General features: G+C 35.0%; 1 protein-coding gene across 1 annotated transcript; it reads right to left on the reverse strand.

Moving 5' to 3' along the window:
• Positions 1–11,000: 11,000 nt before the first annotated feature.
• Positions 11,001–13,225, reverse strand: LOC113716581 (putative pectinesterase/pectinesterase inhibitor 24). The gene is made up of 2 exons (XM_027240972.2): positions 12,102–13,225; positions 11,001–11,842 (listed from the first exon to the last, which is right to left on the reverse strand). Exons 1-2 carry the CDS (start codon positions 13,144–13,146, stop codon positions 11,163–11,165), a joined length of 1,725 nt encoding a protein of 574 aa, XP_027096773.1. The 5' UTR covers positions 13,147–13,225; the 3' UTR covers positions 11,001–11,162.
• Between the last annotated feature and the right edge of the window lie 5,882 nt (positions 13,226–19,107).

Consider the following 19,107-nt stretch of genomic DNA (forward strand, 5'->3'; position numbering starts at 1 on the left):
TTCTCAAAACTGCATATTAGGGGCACACGCCTGTTTAGAGGGTTTTGGAGTGGAATAATTTCCGCACCTTTGATGTATGCTTTGTGTTGTTGCTCTCCAATGCAATGTGGCCTTCGGCTCTCCTTTTAACCTGAAAAACGGTTATCGGATTTAACGAGCTGGAATCAAACTTAAAAAATTTGGATGGCTTCCCAATTCCGATCGGTTCTGATGAATAGCCATCTTACCCTTTCTGAATCCCAGCGTTCCAAAAAATGCATTCTTAAACTCTCTTTACGTGATTCATCCTCTACCGTTCTGGCTGCAGCTCCTCGCTCATCCTGTTCTTTGGGTCTCTGCTTGTGCTGCTTTTTGTCTCCTCTTGAGCCTTGGACGAATAATATAAGTCTGGCCGTTTGATAGATGTTTTGTCAAGGAATAAACCCAGGTCTCTGCCGTTTGGGAGATGTCTGTAGAGTATAAAGACAGACAATATGTAATTTTACTCCTATATTTATCAAACATTAGATATGGTAGTGACATAGGCTTATATTTTGGTTGAAGTCCAGGATCTAGATTTGAAGTCATATACACGGGCTTATATTTGATAAGCTCGTGGTTGAATACCAAAATGAAAATGTTGTGCAGAGGCACAACTTAAATAGTAAAATTGCCTAGGACAAAGGTATAGTTTGATGTTGATCCTGCGCAGGTATAAAAGTTGAGTTGTTAGCAAAATGGATTTGTAGGGAACTAATAGCAGGGCCCGTAATATCACTGGTGAGATCCCTCTTACGGCTAATTGGATTCTATTTAGAATCCACGGAGTAGATATGCCTCGGACGTCCAGACATGCAAGTTAAATTGGCTAGCCAGAACATAGCTCTAATTTGAATTGACTGGTTGGGTTCACTGTTTGGATATGGATCATTCAGATATTACACGCAGAGAGATGACAAAATGCCAAAATGAATCAAATTTTGGCATATCAGTCTATATCATCGACAGAGCTCGTCATGGTAAACTGAGATACTCAGCATGAAAGCTCTTCTGAGTGGTGACTTCAACATAATGGACAACACATCCTAATTAGAAAGCGAATGAAGATGGTTAGAGAAGCCAATTATGTTAAGGAAGGAAACTCACCAAAAGTTGCAGTTCAAAATGTTGGAGTTCCATCCGCAAAGCTGAGGTTGCCAGAAACAATGGTTGCATTCATTCCATCTCCAATCATCATGACATTCCATTTGGAGATATCCACTCTCACACACCAATCACCATGACATTCCATCTGGAGATATACACTCCTTCCTTCACATAGATCACGAACCTCTTCTTGCTTTGATCAGGTACATCCTGAAGGGCAGCACCAATTGTGGTATGAGCAGTAGGACCATCACTAACTCGTGTCAAGATGCTTGAGAGCTTTTTTAACCCAATCCATGATGTTCAAGACTCCATTAGAATACATGAAGTCGTGGAGGCGATGGAGCGCTAGCTATGTGATTTTCAGATTTTTGATTTCTTTTGTTTTGCTTGATTTTTTCTTGTTTAGTTGGTTAGTTAGTCATTATTATTAATAAATATGGCCAGCTATGTGAACTATTTAAAAGTATGACTAAATTCTTGTCCAAATTGGATTAGTCCTAATAGTTTAGGTTTTAGATATAAATAGGTCTCTTTTATTCCATTGTAAGACAATTATGAGATGAATAAAAATTGAGAGTTTTCTCTTTTCTTGTTCCTTGATACAAAGTGAGTCGAATCTCCTTTGTTCAAGTTTTAGCTAATCAATTCAAGACCATGTTGAATTGTGGCGCCATTCTACCAATACATTTTGGTTCACTATCTTGTTGAGTTGTGGGTCACGATTAAATTCAAGATTCGCAATCTTAGGATTTAGAATGGTCACGTGTTATTCCGCAATCAATTTGATTTCTTCGTCTAGATCCGGGTTTGGTAGAATATGAGTTCATACCTTCGGGTGAGTTTATATTAACTTGGTAATTAGAGCTAGATTGATGATATCAAGTATATCTTGTTTGTGTCTTTGTAAGTTTTTGTTGTTTCAATTCTGTCCACTTTTAATTTAGTAGTTCCATTAGGGTTTTTGTTGTTTCTTGCTACCACATATTTTCTTGGCTGTCCGAAATTTATCTCTTGTTCGTGTCGTGTTTCTGGTTTTGTATTGTCTTGTTGCTTCGTTTGTCAAGTCTTGAAATTTGTTGAGAGTAAAAAAAAAAAAAGGGTAGTATTCATGGTACTGTAGTGATATTGTTCATCCGAATTTTAAAAAAAATTCAGATTATATTGTTGTGTTTCTTGAATCATAAGTGGCTGGCAATGTTTTGAAAACCGGACCGGACCGGCCGGTTCGACCGGTTGAACCGCGAATCGGCCATGGCACCGGTCCGGTTCAATGACATTGTTGACTTTGCTAGAAACCCGGTCAAAGACCGGTTGAACCGTGAAAACCGCCGAACCGGATTGAACCGGCAGTTTCCTGGTTTTCAGCTTTCCTTTTTTTTTTTTTTTTTTTTTTTTTTTAACTTTTGCAAAATGCAACAATCAAGATTCGAACCCAAGACCTTTGTAATAAAAGACCAATGTATTAACCGTTGCACCATCACATCTTATTAGTTTTTTTTGATAACTTATTTATATAAAGCAAATACTCATATTTCTTTTTTCCATTTTTCTTACAAAATCTCATCCCCTCATGACTCTTTCTTTTTAATTTTCAACTCTCTCTCTCTCTCTCTCTATCATCTTTTCTTTTGTCACTTCCTTTTTAATCAAACCTCTTTATTTTTAATTTATTAATGTTTTCTTCCATCTTTTAATTTTGTTTTTGTCCATTAAATTGAAAAAAGTTAAAAAAGAAATTTTTTAACCCAAATTATTTAATGCCACAACCACTCACTTTTATCTTATTTTTTGTTTCTTATCAAGTTTACATTTCTATTTTCGATTTTCTTGATTTCCTTCGAACTCCAAATTTTCTTTTTTAAATTGCAATATCTAAATCTCAAAACGTAAATTAAAATTTAAATTCATAATATCTAAATTCTCAGATACATGAATTTTGTATAATTTCAAAATATTGTGATATTTTGGGGTTGGATTTAGATATAATTGAAATTGAGATGAAATTTATTTGTTTTAACTTATAATTTAAAAAATTTATTTTTAAAAATCTAAGTTATTAAAAAATAGTAAACTTTTCATCATATAAAATATTAAATTAGTCCATTACATGTCTTATTTTGTACATATATATATATATATATATTTATATATATTATTTTTTAAAAAATTCATTGAACCGAGGTTGAACCGGTCCGACCGGTTGAACCTCGACACTTTCACTTCACCGGTTCAATTAACGGTCCGGTTTTTAAAACATTACTGGCTGGTCCTCTTGTTTCTTGGAAGTTATACCAAAGTCTTGAAGTTTCTTGATTGAATTTCTGGAATTTCTTGGATAAATCTTGAAGTCTTGGGTTGACAATCTAGGGTTCTTGAATTCTTGAAATCAAAGTTGATCAAATCTTGAACCTTGGACAAACCTTAGTTCTTGTTTTCTTAAACAAGAAAGTTGCAGCTAATCTTGTACCGAATCTTGTTCTTTGAGCATTGATCCAAAGTGAAGGAAAAGAAAGAAAAACAAATCTGTTTTGCATGAAAAAAGGAAGAAAAGAGCAACGCAATCGGATCCTTCTTGAAGTAGAACAAGAAAGCAATCTGAAATTGGGAATCCAAGTTGACTTGGGATTGAAAACAATTCCTAGTCACACTTAACTACCAATTCGGACTTGCCAAATTCTTGCACACGTGAAAACAAACCCAAGAAATCTTGTTTAGACTTCCAAAATTCAGCCACGAATTGAATTTGGGTAGAGTTATTCTAGACTCCAAAAATTTCTGCCATTCTTGTTCTTGTTAAGTCGCATTCTATAATCTGTCCAACCCTATAAATTCGTGTCTTTGAGTAATTTTACAAGTTATTTTCGTGTTTATAAGTCCCAAAAGGAGTCCCAATCAGTCTTGATTTCCAAGTAGTTTTTAGTTTCCTAATTTGAGTCATTAGTCAAAGTCCAAAGTTTCCAAATTTTGAGTCACTTCTGCGGCCAGCTTAGGTAATTTTTCAGCATGGTTTTAAAGCATTATTTCAGTCCATTTCATTTCAAATCTCAGCCTTTAAACCGCCACCATCTTATGTGAAAAACTTGGTGAAAACTTGATTGAATTTCTTTGAGAAAATTTTGATTTCTTCGAAAAAGGCAATCTAGTGACTTGAGAAGTGATTGGTGAGACCATTAAAGTGTTCAAAACACTTTGAGTGATACACGAGGGGTGTGAAACACATAACGGAGTGGTGAGGTAAAATTTTCTGTTTTATACTAACTCTTTCTTGCAGGTTTTAAAATGGCAAGTGAAAATGAAATGACCATTGCTCAACTTGCCTTAAAATTGGATGCCGTGTTAGTTGAATCCCAAAGAAAAACTGACCTTAAATTGGAATTGATTTATGAACGCATTGATAACCTAGAAACTTCAAGGAGGTCCCCTAAGAAATTTAGAAGGAAACAACCTTTGAATGAATCTAGTGATTCAAATGCGGACACCAAACTTGAAGATTGGGAACAAAGATCGAGAGAACACAACCATAAACTTAAGCGTGGGAATGAATCTCTCAAGAGGAGGGGTTGCATGCAATCTACCTCTTTAAAATTGATTTATACAAGAGGTAATAAGAAGGTTCATTCAACATTTTCTAGGCCTAAACCTAGAGTTGAACCATCTCATGAAGAGTCATTTTGGAAGACATATCAACGTTTTCTACACGAAAAACAAAAGAAATAAAAAATCTGAAGATCACATAGCTGCCGCTCCATCGCCTCCACGACTTCATGTATTCTAATGGAATCTTGAACATCATGGATTGGGTTGAAAAAGCTCTCAAGCATCTTGACACGAATTAGTAATGGTCCTACTGCTCGTATTAGTGATGCAAACTCAATTCTCCAAACTCTCGCTCTTGAAGAAACGAATTGCACAGGTAGTGGAAGGATCTATTTTAACCAGATTATGGATACAAAGATGGAACAATCTCGACCCCTCTAACCCATGAAATTGCAAATCTTGAATTTAATCATGACTCATAACTCAACAAGAGAGTGAATCAAGATGTATTGTTAGAATGGCGCCACAATTCAATATGATCTTGAATTGATAAGCCAAAACTTGAACAAAAGAGATTCGACTCACTTTGTATCAAGGGACGTTCTCAAGGAATAAGAAAAGAGAAAATTCTTAATTTTTATTCATCTCATAATTGTTTTACAATGGAATAGAAGAGACCTATTTATATCTAAAATCTAAACTACTAAGATTAATCCAATTTGGACAAGGATTTAGTCACTTATTTTTCTAACTACTTTTAAATGGTTCAAATAGCTCACATAGTTGGCTATATTTATTCATAATAATGACTAACTAACCAACTAAATAAGAAAAAATCAAGCAAAACAAAAGAAATAAAAAAACCCGAAAATCACATAGCTGGCGCTTCATCGCCTTCACGATTTCATGTATTCTAATGGAGTATTGAATATCATGGATTGGGTTGAAAAGACTCTCAAGCATCTTGATATGAGTTAGTGATGGTCCTACTGCTCGTATCATTCCCTTCCTATTGAAAGTGATTTGTTCTCGAATCGAGATTTGATCAAAAGAAACTTGCGGTTGGGTAGATTTCCGTATCGCTAGAATTGAAAGCTAGAATTTCTGAAAATTTTCCTTTTTTTCACGTAATTAACGATTGAAAATAATAATTTTAATGGACCCCCAAGATGTTACGAATTGGACAGCAAAGGAAAGTTGTGCATTACGGAAAAAAGAAAGTCACAGACTTACTAATTCTAAGTGGATTAGAAATTGGAAACCCTAATGGCTCTTGTACCACTTAACCATGGATGGATACCAAAAACAAAGAAGTAAACACAAAAATATAATCTGAAAATTTTTTTATTCAGGTGAACAATAACTCGGGTGAACAGTAATGTTACAGTACGATAAACAGTAATCACTGTAGTAGTGATGAACAATAATCACTATAGTACGTGAATACTATCAATTTTTTTTTGACGATTCAATACAATTTACTATGAATAAAATTTGACAAAAAACGAAACAAAATGTAACACAAAACAAGACACGATTGGAGACTTAATGAGAAAATAAAAAATTAGCGGTGGAATTTCAAACCCTAAGGTGACAAGTTTTTTTCTTTTTTTTTTTGAATTGGGTAGGATTTGGTAGAAGAATAAAGAGTAAAACAAGAAAAGAAAAAGGATATTAATTTGGATCAAAAGTCGAAACTCTGATATCAACTGATGCAAACTCAATTCTCTAAACTCTAGCTCTCGAAGAAACGAATTGCACAGGCAGCGGAAGGATCTAACTTGACCAAGTTATGGATACAAAGATGGAACAATCTCGACCCCTCTAATCCACGAAATTGTGAACCTTGAATTTAATTGTGACCCACAACTCAACAAGATAGTGAACCAAGATGTATTGGTAGAATGACGCCACAATTCAACATGATTTTGAATTGATAAATCAAAACTTGAACAAAGGAGATTCGACTTACTTTGTATCAAGGGACGTTCTCAAGGAACAAGAAAAGAGAAAACTCTCAATTTTTATTCATCTCATAATTGTCTTACAATGGAATAGAAGAGACCTATTTATATCTAAAATTTAAACTACTAAGACATCTAATATGGACAAGGATTTAGTCACTTATTTTCCTAACTACTTTTAAATAGATCAAATAACTCACATAGCTGGCCATATTTATTCATAATAATGACTAACTAACCAACTAAACAAGAAAAAATCAAACAAAAAAGAAATAAAAAACTCAAAGATCACATAGCTGGCGCTCCATCGCCTCCATGACTTCATGTATTTTAATGGAGTTTTGAATAACATGGATTGGGGTGAAAAGGCTCTCAAGCATCTTGACACGTGTTAGTGATGGTCCTACTGCTCGTATCAAATTCTCTTGTGCTTTCCAGAGCCATCAGTTGCCACAATAGCATCTGGCTTTATGTTTGAACTTTTTGCTTGCACCAACTTCTTGTCCTTGGACGATAACCACTTTGGCACCTCATCATCATCCACGTTGTTCAATATTCCATCATCAAACCCATTAATGCATGTTTGATGATAAGTTTCTGCAGCACTTAGCCATGTTTTCAGATCATCAAAAGCGTCTAACAATTGGAAGTTTGCACGGCGAGAGAATTATTGAGATAGATCCATGCAAGTGAAAGTAGTTCATTGCAACTTTCAAGAGCAGCAACTGCCACCTTATCAGGGACATTTTTGAATGATTCATTGTTGAAGAACTTAAGGCCTGTTTGGAAGTTGAGTTTTTACTCAAATTTGTTTTATACTAGTTTTTTACCAACTTTAACTACAGCAATCTAAAAAAACTTCTCAAAATTTTTTACCTACACACTTCAAAATACCCAAAACACACAAAAAAAATTCCCTTCCCCTTTTTTCCTTCTTACTCCCCCACCCCAATCTACCACCACCTCCGTCACTGGCCACCACCTCCACCGTCGGTACCGGCGCCGATCACCTCTTCCGGTGCCTAGCAAGAACAATTAGGCCCCCAATGAATGGAGGTCGCACTCGATTCATCAGCAACTGGGCCTTGCGAAGTTTCCGGTGCCAAACTCATCCCAGCCGATGAGTGACTTGCCGGGCTGCTGTTCGAAAGGAACATCGCTGGCGACTCTACCGGTGTCGCAGAAGTGGAAGGAACACTAGCACCGACGGATGGAACCTCTGCAGTGGCCGGAATTGGAGAACTCGCCGGGCTTCCGGATAGAGATGATGCAGGCGGTGACACTATCGGAGCATTCACCAGGGATTCAGCCGATAGAGAAGGAGATGGGACCCGAGCAGACGCACTGGACAACGGAGTGGGCGCTGGAGAAAGTGAAGCGCTCGCCGTAGGTTTTGGGGGAAGCCGCAGGTTTTGTCGGAGGAATCTTTGGAGATGGAGAAGGAACCGGGGATGCATGAGGGCTGGCCAGAGAAGCTGCGGGCATAGGAGTTTTTGAGGAGGAAGGGGAAGGGAGAAGAAGCGGGAAGGGAGGAAGGAAAAGAAAAAAGAAAGAAAGAAAAAAAAGAAAAAAGAAAAAGAAAGAAAGAAAAGGAAAAGAAAAAAAAATTTTCATCTTACAAAAGTTTTTCTACAACTTTTATAGTGATCTACAGTAAAGTTTTATACAAACACTCAAAAAACTTAACTTTCAAACAGGCCTTAGTTGAGGCTTTTGAGAGCTCATTTATGGCTACTTGCACTGACAATTGGTACAAGTCCCGAGGTCAAATGTGGCCAGATTTGACAAGAGGAGCAAGGCTGCTGTAACATGTATCAGGATATAAAGTCGCATCACATAATGCTTTGATGGAAGAAGAAATTGACTGCTGTCCGCCAGTACTGAATTTGTTGGCATTAGAATGAGATACTCCAACCACGAGAGAGCACTACAACGCAGGCAAGAAGTAGGGAAGAGAAGATGATGATGGTGATTCTCCTCCTTGTTTTTCGACGAGCAATGAACCTTTCTTGATCAGCCTCGTTGGTTGATTTTCCCATATGCCTTGAAAGAAGAAGACATGTTTCAGAAAGAAAGGTGCGACAAAAAAAAATGCTTGAGCAAGCGTTGGAAAATGTTGAGGCAGATATATTGAGTGATTCAAGTTAAAATGGCCAATGTTTATACGGTAGAGATAAAATGTTCCGCCCATCAATGAAGGTCTATATGTTCTCATTGAGTCACCACCAATTGTGAACCAGATGCAATAGCATAGAACGCGGTTTTATCGTGCTGGCCATGATGCATTTTCCGAGGTATTATTTATGTGAGGAAAGTTTATCATCGTACCAATTTACAACAAATAGTCAAAAATGAGAAGTAGGGTTGTTGCAAAAAAAAAAAAAAAAAAAGAAAGAAAGAAAGAAAGAAATAGGGTTTAAAATGAGAAGTAGTACATGATGTTATGCCACTATCAAACCAAAGGAATTAAAATATATATATATATATATATATATATATATATATATATATATATATATATATATATATATATATATATATTCCAGTCTACCCAGTGTATGGGTTTTGACAATTTTCTATTCACGTAAACAGGTTTATATTACACTATATAAATACTTGCAAGAATCCACTAAAATTGTCCTTGCGCTATCATGGAAATTTACATATCCTTTTGTCCACAAAGACCTGTTGAGCAAGATATGAAAATGGAAGATGGAAGAGGTAATCGGCTTGAAGTGTTGAGCAACAAATTAACTAAAAGCTTTCCTGTTGCTTTCCCAGGCAAGATATCAATTTCAAGCGCCAGAAGATGTATTGTCCCAGAACTATTCATTCTCTTGCTATGCTGTGTTTAACTTATGACGTAATGTGCTACCTAGTCTCCAATTTGCAATTGATCTGATGAACTAGAAAATCAGCTGATATACTGTATTTCCTTGGGCACTGCCTAAAAGTTGTTATCTTATGACGGAATGGAGCATTGTCCTTTAAACAAAATGTGAACAATTTGCTTTTTACAACTGTTTAAAGAAGTTCAAACTAACACTCACCAATGACTTGTTCAAAGGGCTTTTTTCTTTCTCTCGGTCATAGGACACGGTTAAAGGCTTGCCATAATTTTAGATAACATGTATCTGACCAATTTTAAGGGGGTGATGATGAGAATGTAATCTTCGGCTAAGGGTTTAATGAAACAGTGACATATGTACCCGTTTACTTATGAAAACGCTTACTAGATAGCAGCAATTAATCAGCCATCGACATTGATTGCAATATGTTGTAATAAGTAGCAGTAGTGAACTGGTCAGACGTCGTACCTTTAGAATTTGATATACACGATCAACCTGCAAAACAAAGATTAAATAAAGAGAAATAAAGTAATTTTTTGACTAGGTGAGACACGGACTGGATTACTCTCTCTTAAGACGATTCGCGCTCCTCTTGAAATTATACTCGGTGTAGAAGGTTAATGGCATGTCACCTCTGTAATACAACAGCCTAGCCTTCGCTTTTACTTTTACTAAACCTACACAAATTTAGAGAAGCTAAATCTTTTCTCAACACCTAACTAATCCCAATAGTAGCGAGAGGAATTAAGGTAAAAGATAGTTTAGAGAAAGCAAAAGTGAGTCTCTAATTTGGTTGATAGAAATCTCTATTTATAAGCTAAAACTTTAGGAGTATTAAAATACCGCCATTAAATGGAATAAATACCTCATATTTTCATCTACAAAATTGAAAAAGTTTAGGTTCACGTAAAAATTCATTAAATGAATTCATAAAACCTAATCATTGCATATGTTACAATTACAAAACATAAATCTCATCAGTTACACTTTTCATCATTAAAGAATTTGTAACTTATTGCATTTGAATTCAAAATAATAATATGATATTTTTATTAAAATATCCAATATCAGACGAATGGAGGAAAGTTGGTAGCTGTAACACAATGAGACGGGATTTACAGAGTGTCAAAGAATGAGATTCATCACTCCGCTTTGCAAAGATGTGTAGCTGTATGTGATTGATTATAAACAAGTCCTAGCTATGTGTCGTCATTATGTATTTATATCCACTTGGTGCTGCGGTTGCCCGAATTGTGCCCAAGTCAAAATTCCTGATCAATAACGTTCTCAAAAAATTCAATTCCAATGGGATCTTTTTCCTCTTATTACTACCATGCAAAATTTTTTGGAGGTTAATTGTTTCCCCATAAAGGTTTGCTTCCATCAGTTGCCTATTTGGGAAGAGGGTCTTCTAAATTTCTAGTCCTCCCTCCCACGGGCAGACAGAAAACTTTACCTCTTACACTTTCTGCATAACAGTCACTAGTAAGTACATTTTATTTTAGTGAATATATGGATGAAATTGAGCTCTCAAAACTTTTCGAAATTTAATTATTCGCAAGGAATCAATTATCATCAGTTACAAATAAAACAATGCAATACCAAAAACTTCAAATCCAAAAAATTGAAACGACTGGAAGCTATACACCCATGCATACAGACAGAGCACCATAATCCCATCAATTTAAAGACTTGATTTGTAAGTAACACCTGCTGCAGGAAGCCACTTGTCTCCGCTGATGAACGACTTCACTGCGAACTTGCCAACTTGTTTAGCATTCAGATTCGGCTTCAATCCCTTCCACTTTACCCTATTCTTGATGACAGCCCCGGGGCCATTGTTCTGATACTCAACATAGAATATGGTGTCCGGTGCAGAAGTTCCCACCCACGGTAACCATCCTTTCGGGTGGATCAGATTGCCCATCGTGGTTTGCATATAAACAGTTGTGGAATAGTTTTTCCAAGGTCGACCCAAGAATGTGTTCACCCCGGTGAGGTTCCCTGATGGCCAGATGGTGCAGTTGTGTATCGAAATGCCGGTGTTCTGATTAGGGTCGATCTTCCCTTGAGCAGTGATGGTGTTCTGCTGGCCGAGCATTGGTTTCCTGGGAAGAATGTTGCAGTTCTGGAGAACCACGGCTGCGTTTCCGAAGATGAAATCAACTGTTCCGTAGATGCTGCACTCGCGGTAGAATTGACGATTGGAATTAGCGTAGAGGGTGTCTTGGAATGCATCCATGGCGCAGCGGTAGAAAACTGACTCGTCCGCAGTTGACATCAGTGCCACAGCTTGATGCTTGGCTGCACCTGCAGTATTTTGGAATCCCATATCCCGAGCGATGAAACCCTTGCCAAATACGGCTGCACACACCAGAAAAAAGGGAAGAAAAACGGATTCCATTATTAGTAGTACATCGATCCTAGCTAGTATTTCCATATAATTACTCATGATGTAACCTGCACTCTTATCTCTTTGATTTTCTATAGGCTATATTTTATGTTTTGTTTCATTTCAGTTTTTTTTTTTTCTCTCCTGACTCCCTGAATTAATCTAATTACATTTGTGCTACACCATTCGCTACAAAACTTAATTCAGCAACTAATGCATGTGAAAACTTACCAAATGTTGCGGATTGAAAGGTAGGAGTTCCATCCACAAAATTGAGTCTGCCAGATACAATAGTAGCATTCATTCCATCGCCAATCATGACAACGTTCCACATGTTTTTCTCAACCCTTACATTTTCCACGTAAATCCCTTTCTTCACATAGATCACAAACCTCTTCTTACTCTTTTCAGGCACGGCTTTAAGGGCTGCATCGATTGTTTTGTACTTTCCCGAACCATCTTTAGCCACCACAGCATCAGCCTTTATTTGTGAAGCTGTAGTCTGGAGAAGTTTTCTGTCAACGGACGACAACCAGAATGGTTCTTGTTCATGATTGAAAGAACTCAGCAGACGTCGTCCAATGGAGCCCAGATTCCCGATTGATGCTACCGAAGACTCGAGCGAGCTGACTATAGCAAGACTGTTGCTCGTGTACTCGGTGGAGTTTCTCAGTTTCTCAGAGACATGATCGCTCAAGTTCAATCCAGGTGCTGCAGCACGTAAATCGTCGATGCAAGTCTGCTGGTAAGTACCTGCAGAACTTAGCCAGGTTCTGAAACCATCGAAAGCCTCAAGCAACGTAGTGTCCTGAACCGTTAACGAGCTGTTGAGATGATCCAATGCAAGAGAAAGTAGCTCTTGGCAACTTTCAAGTGCCGCAAGGGCCATTTTGTCTGTGACATTGAGCTTATCAACTGCAGCCTGAGATGCTCTGGAGAGCTCATTTAAGGCGACCTCAACGGACAATTTGAAGATATCTTGAGGCTTAATGTTGCCGGACTTAATCAGGGGAGAGAGGCTGTTGTAGCAGGAATCAGGATACAAAGTTACACTGCAGGCAGCCTTGATGGTGGTGGAAATAGATGACTGATCATCAGTACTGCTGGTGCCCTTGTTAGTGTGAGATACGCCTCCAAAAACAGCAGCAACGACAACAGCAACGAGAACAACGGAAGACAAGGCAATAATGGTGATTCTCTTCCGTGTTTTCCGGCGAGCCAGGAGCCTCTCTTGATCAGCTTCACTGACTTTGCCATAGGGGTTGAGAGAGGCCATGGTGCGTAATTGGTTGACTTTTGTACAGCTGAACTGGAGAGGTAACTTGTTTGTGGTCTGTGTTGTGTGATAGATAGATTGATTGTTGGAAGGCTCAAGTCAGAGAGATTGTATATATATATATATATATACACAGGGGATGTGATGCTGCGGCATATTTTCATTTCTTTATGTATATTGCAATCAGATCCATCCATTAATTAGAAAATTAATGGAACATGGTTTTACGTGCAAGGCATTACCCTTTACGCGGTATGTGGGAAGACATGATCAACTAACTCATCAGGGTTCTTATCATGCTCTCTCTCTCCAGAATTCTGAGAAAGCCTTTTGGCATGCCAAAAATGGTAATGGAAATGGATCCACCATTCAAAAGCAGTAGTAATAGAAAACGAGGATGTCAAAACCAATGTTTTGAAGCTCAGACCGTTGATTGAATCAGTAAACTAGTGTTCGGATCGAGATTCAATCGATCAGATCGGTTCAATTCTAGTTCAATAAATTCTTTAAAAAATAATTTATATAAATATATATGCACAAAATAAGACATGCAATGGACTAATTTAAGACTTTCTATGATGAAAAGTTTAATATTTTTCAAAGAACTTGGATTTTCACAAATAAATTATTTAAATTATAAGTTGAAACAAATAATTAAATTTCATCTCAATCTTAATTGAATTTATTAAAAAAAATAATCTTATATCCAACCCAAAAATACCAAAATATTCTAAAATTATACAAAATTTATGTCTATGAGAATTAGACATTGTAAGTTTAAATTTTGATTCACATTTTTTATATTTAAAGATTGCAACTTAAAAAAAAAGAATATTGGAGTTTGGAGGAAGTTAGGAAAATGAGAAACAGAGATACAAACTTGATAAGACGCAAAAAATGAGAAGGAAGTGAGTGGATGTGATACTTAATAATTAGTCTTTAACGTTAAGGAAAATCTATTCTTTTTTTTAAATTTTTTTTTCCAATTTAATAGACAAAAAAACCGTCGGTTCAACGGTTCAATTCAGTTCGCACGGTTCAATCCTAATTTTAAGTCTAGTTAATTAAAAATATGAACTGGATCGAAGCTACGATCGATCGATTCGCAATTTAATCGGTCGAACCGGCCGATTCGATTCGATTTGATTTTCAAAACACTGGTCAAAGCAGGATAATCTTTTACCCACAAATGTCTAATGTCAACCAAGAAGGCATATGCGTGTGTGAGTGTGTATGTCTGTATATATAGCCTTTTAAACTAATTTCTTTCACCTTCTTGAGAAACCTCAAGAGACAAGTTAAACAAACCTAAAGCCCCAGATCAATCGTCAAAAACCGACAACTTTTGACGACGACTCGGGAGACTTATCTACCCTTCCCTTAACACCCCCCAGCCTTAACACCCTTCCCTTGGCCCCTGTCGGGGTTTCAAGCCTTTTAAACTAATTCATCTTGTAAGTTTGGCCTAGCTAGTAAAGCTACCAACCTTTTATTCTGAAGTTGGTAGAGTTGCCATAAAGTCTGATAAATTCTTGTTCCATTATGCTGAAGTTTGTCAGGTATTTAACAGCATACACAAACTTCTCAATTACAAAATTTCACCGTTTGCTCCGTAATTGACAATTACATTCGTAAATGTGAATCACAAATTGGTTTCTAGACCAAAGTTACAAAATAGGATTAATCAAAATTAGTAATTAAAATACGAGCTAAATTTATTTCAAAGTAAATTTTGGTACAACCCTCCAAAAAATATATACATATCCTTATATTATATAAGAATGAGTTTAGGACTAGATTTCAACCGCAGGGGTGAGGCTATTTTGGGAATGTGAGAGTATTTGAAGAGTAATTGGAACATTGAGTACAAGTCATTATAGTTTTAATTTCACTATAATTACTTATATAACCTTTCAGACATTTAAGGTTAGGGGCAGATTTGGTATGTTACAATGTTTGGTGCCAAGTTGAGTATCAAGTACAACTGAATAAATCTTGTGTTTTGGTAGAATTACATAAAAGTTATTTTAATCATTTATTACCTTATTATCCTTATACTATATAAGAATGAGTTGAGAGTAAAGATGTTCTTTGGATTTCAACCGTAAGGTTAGGGCTATTTTGGGAATGTAAAGTATTTGAAGTACAATTGGAGTATTGAATACAAGTCATTATAGCTAATTTAGTTTTGTTGTAATTACTTAGATGTCCTTTTAGACATTTAAAGTTAGGGGTGACAGATATCCGATTGAACACTAGGTATAACTAAATTCAGCTTGTGTTTTAGTGAAATTACATAAAAGCCCTTCTAATCATTTAATTGTATTAACATCCAAGTCTCTTAATTTTCTAAAGCATTTCTCATCAGTTATTTGCAAACTTATGATATATAGATATTAAAACACAATTAATGCCAATTAGTAGAGAAGTTTGCTTTCTTGGCCGTTACCCCCATCTATTCAAATTCATTTCATTTACTTACAATTTTTTTCCACCATAATCATGTAGCCTATTAAATTCGGATGTTGCTACATTAGCCACTCCTCTTCCCTATTTTGCAACACCTTTCTTAATAGGTATATTTTCTTTAACCAATCTACCTTTTGGTTGTAAGAAATCTCAATAGGTATGTTTTCTTTAACCAATCTACTTTTTTGTTGTAAAAAATCTGTAATCTTGATGGTTGTATGTGCGATAATTTTTTAGTATTTTAATTCAACTGTCCATGTTAGATAGGCATGATAGGGAGGAGATCACATTTGTTAATTATTATTTGTGGTTTAAAGTAAGTTTATCATCATAAATTTTTCCATATGCAGATTGCATCTACTTTTGCTGTTTTAACTATTAGTTATGATAATTTTCAAATTGTTGGCTATTTTATTGATGATTCCATTTAGGCAAATTTTTCACTTCATTTGATTTGCCAATAGGTTTAGCTATCTACTTAGAACTGTTTGGTTGCAAATCTAAAGTATGTACTTCATTACTTTTAATTGTTTTCTTGAATTGAGTGGTCTAAGATGTCTTAGTACTTTATTTGATATGGTTATTCCTTTAAATTAGCATGTTAGTTATTGTAAATCTTTGCAACTAGATCAAAAACTGATATTTAGTGATTGTAATCCATATCGAGGAGGAGATGCTTAACTATATGTTCTAAATTATACAATAAATCGTAATTGATTGATTGGTGAATATGGAGGTCTCATGATGATATGTTCTTAGAATCAATATAAATGTAAGAATTTGGCTTGCAAGAATCGAAATTTCACTAGCAATACTTTTCAACCGCAGTGGTGATGCTATTTTGGAAATGTGAGAGTGTTTGAAGAGTAATTGGAACAACATTGAGTACAAGTCATTATAACTTTAATTTCACTATAATTACTTATATAACCTTTCAGACATTTAGGGTTAGAGGCAGGTTTAGTATGTTACAATGTTTAGTGTCAAGTTGAGTATACAACTGAATAAAGCTTGTATTTTGATAGAATTACATAAATGTCCTTTTAATCATTTATTATACTAACATTTAATCTTTCCAATTTCCTGAAACCTTTATCATCCGTTAAGGAATTAATTGGATGTTTACATAATTGTATTTTAATTAAAATTAATTAACTTAATTATTATCTGAACAATCATTATTATATTTATGTCCCTATGTTTAGCCGATACCCTTTTTTCTTTTTCGGTTTCCTTTAAATTAAGGTGAGTTCTTTGGGTTTGTCTTCTTAGATTGTAGTTTTTTTTTCTGATGATTGATTTATTCAAAAACTCCATATAGTTTGCCTTTTGATGCTTCTAATTCCAAAAATTGACTAATTGTATTGTTTTTCTTAGTAGATACCAAAGATTCTGTCTCTGGTCAAAATACAATTTGAAATAATGTTGTCACTTTCTAAAATAATCAGAAAAGCAATTTTATCATCTTTTCTTCCTCAGCCAAGGTATTATCTCTTTATTTAAGTCAAATAACCTTATTTCTCATGAACTTTCTCATATTATTCTTGACTTCAGGGATCTGTTGACTACATTCCAGCAGTTATGGTTTAAGTAGTTATTTTTTCATGTAATATGATTTGAAATTCAGCTTATGTTTATTTTAATTGAGAATTTTATGATTGTAAAATTTATTAACTTAGAATTTTGTACTTTATTGAAACTAAAAAAGAAATTAATCATGCTACATGGTACTAAGATGTCATTTGCACTCTATTTGCTTTCCATGTTATGATCTCGTTCTTGTATTATACTGTTTATATAGTTTCAAATACAAAAAATTTGCTTTTTTATACCATGTAAAAGAATTTGTAATGGAACTTGATGAGTTTAAATGCTTTAACTACAGCACCATTTTGATTGCATTGTATTAATTCATTTACTCATAATTATACGTTGTATAATAATAAATAATGTTTCTTGATTTGATTAAAGCAACTATTATCCATAGTTCAAACGAGTTAATTAAGTAGAGATGTTATATTGGATACTTATACAAGTAAACATTGAAAAATATCATTAAGCAGTTTCTACCTATAGTTTGCAATTCGAATTTATATGAGAAATTTCTTCTGATTTTACTTACCATTTTCTGCAATTTAAAATTTAGAGAATATTATTTGCACCAATTTTTTATAATCAAAATAGTTTCAATTCAGATCTTTAACAATTATGCAGATTTGAACTTATTTATGAGATTATAAAGAAATACCCCTAGCAAAAAACACCAAATCTGAATAGTTTCTACAAAATTTTGAAAAATACCACTTAAGTTTCTTATCTATCTATCATTTTTTGATATTATTATCTCTGTAAGAAACATGTGATTAAGTCGTATTATACCCACCAAATTATATAAATAGTTAGTAAAAAATAAAATTATTTTAGATTAGATTGGACGCAAAGTGATTGATGGATAAACTTGACTTGATAATTCAGATTGAACTTAAGTCGTGGGAGAAATCAGAAGCATTGCTTGAGGGTTCTTTCACGAATATATATAGATTCAAGAGATGAAGGGTCCAATTGATACTTTAAAATATTTTATCATCTTGGATAAATTTTAGAAGGGACATTTGGATACTTTTCAATTGCACTTCAAAATTTTTTACATTTTCAAACTACCTTTATCTTTGCAGTTGAAATTCAAACATAACTTTTGATCACAACGGATTCTTATATAGTATAACGATAAGGATGTTTTATTGCACATTATTTTTATTGACTCACTATGTAACTTATCATTTTTCTATTAAAATCACATGATAAAATCATCATACTTCAGTTCCTATACTACAAAATATTAAACAATAATTATTAATTATCTTGAATCACAAGCACCAAATTCCCGCGCGTCGCCTGGGTTATCCCTCCCTAGTATATGTATATGTATGTATGTGTCTATACCATATATATATATGTGTGTGTATACATATCCATCTTTTAGTTCGAATGCATTGAACCGGAGTGCTGGATTGGGCCTATTGCTGGGCAGCAAATGTCTCGTTTATAAAATGTTTCTTTGGGACTTCACCGACGTGCACACTTTTGTGTTTCGAACCAGCCCATGACTTGGTATCTGAAATTTATGTCTTCTATGTTTGTTTGCAATATCCGAAAATTATATGTTTATTTACATTAAAACGGAGTACAAATTTTCAACTTGTGTAATGCCTTGTATGTATGATGTCTCAAACAACTGTTAATGACGAGGGATGATTTATACGTTCTCTCCCTGCTAATTAAATCTCTGTTTTAGTAGAGTGGATTGCGTAACGATGATGGCAAATAGGTTCGACTTCAAGTATTGCTAAATGTCTTTATTGGAATGACTAGTGTCTTAATCGTATTTCTTACCCTTCCAGTACTAGCATATTAATTAGTCATAAAATTATGCTAATTGAAAATAAGATCAATGACGCACCGACTTTCAACAGAAGAAAAGGATGGCGTGAG

This window comes from Coffea arabica, chromosome 11c, assembly GCF_036785885.1.
Source record: "Coffea arabica cultivar ET-39 chromosome 11c, Coffea Arabica ET-39 HiFi, whole genome shotgun sequence".
NCBI classification, from domain to species: Eukaryota; Viridiplantae; Streptophyta; class Magnoliopsida; order Gentianales; family Rubiaceae; genus Coffea; species Coffea arabica.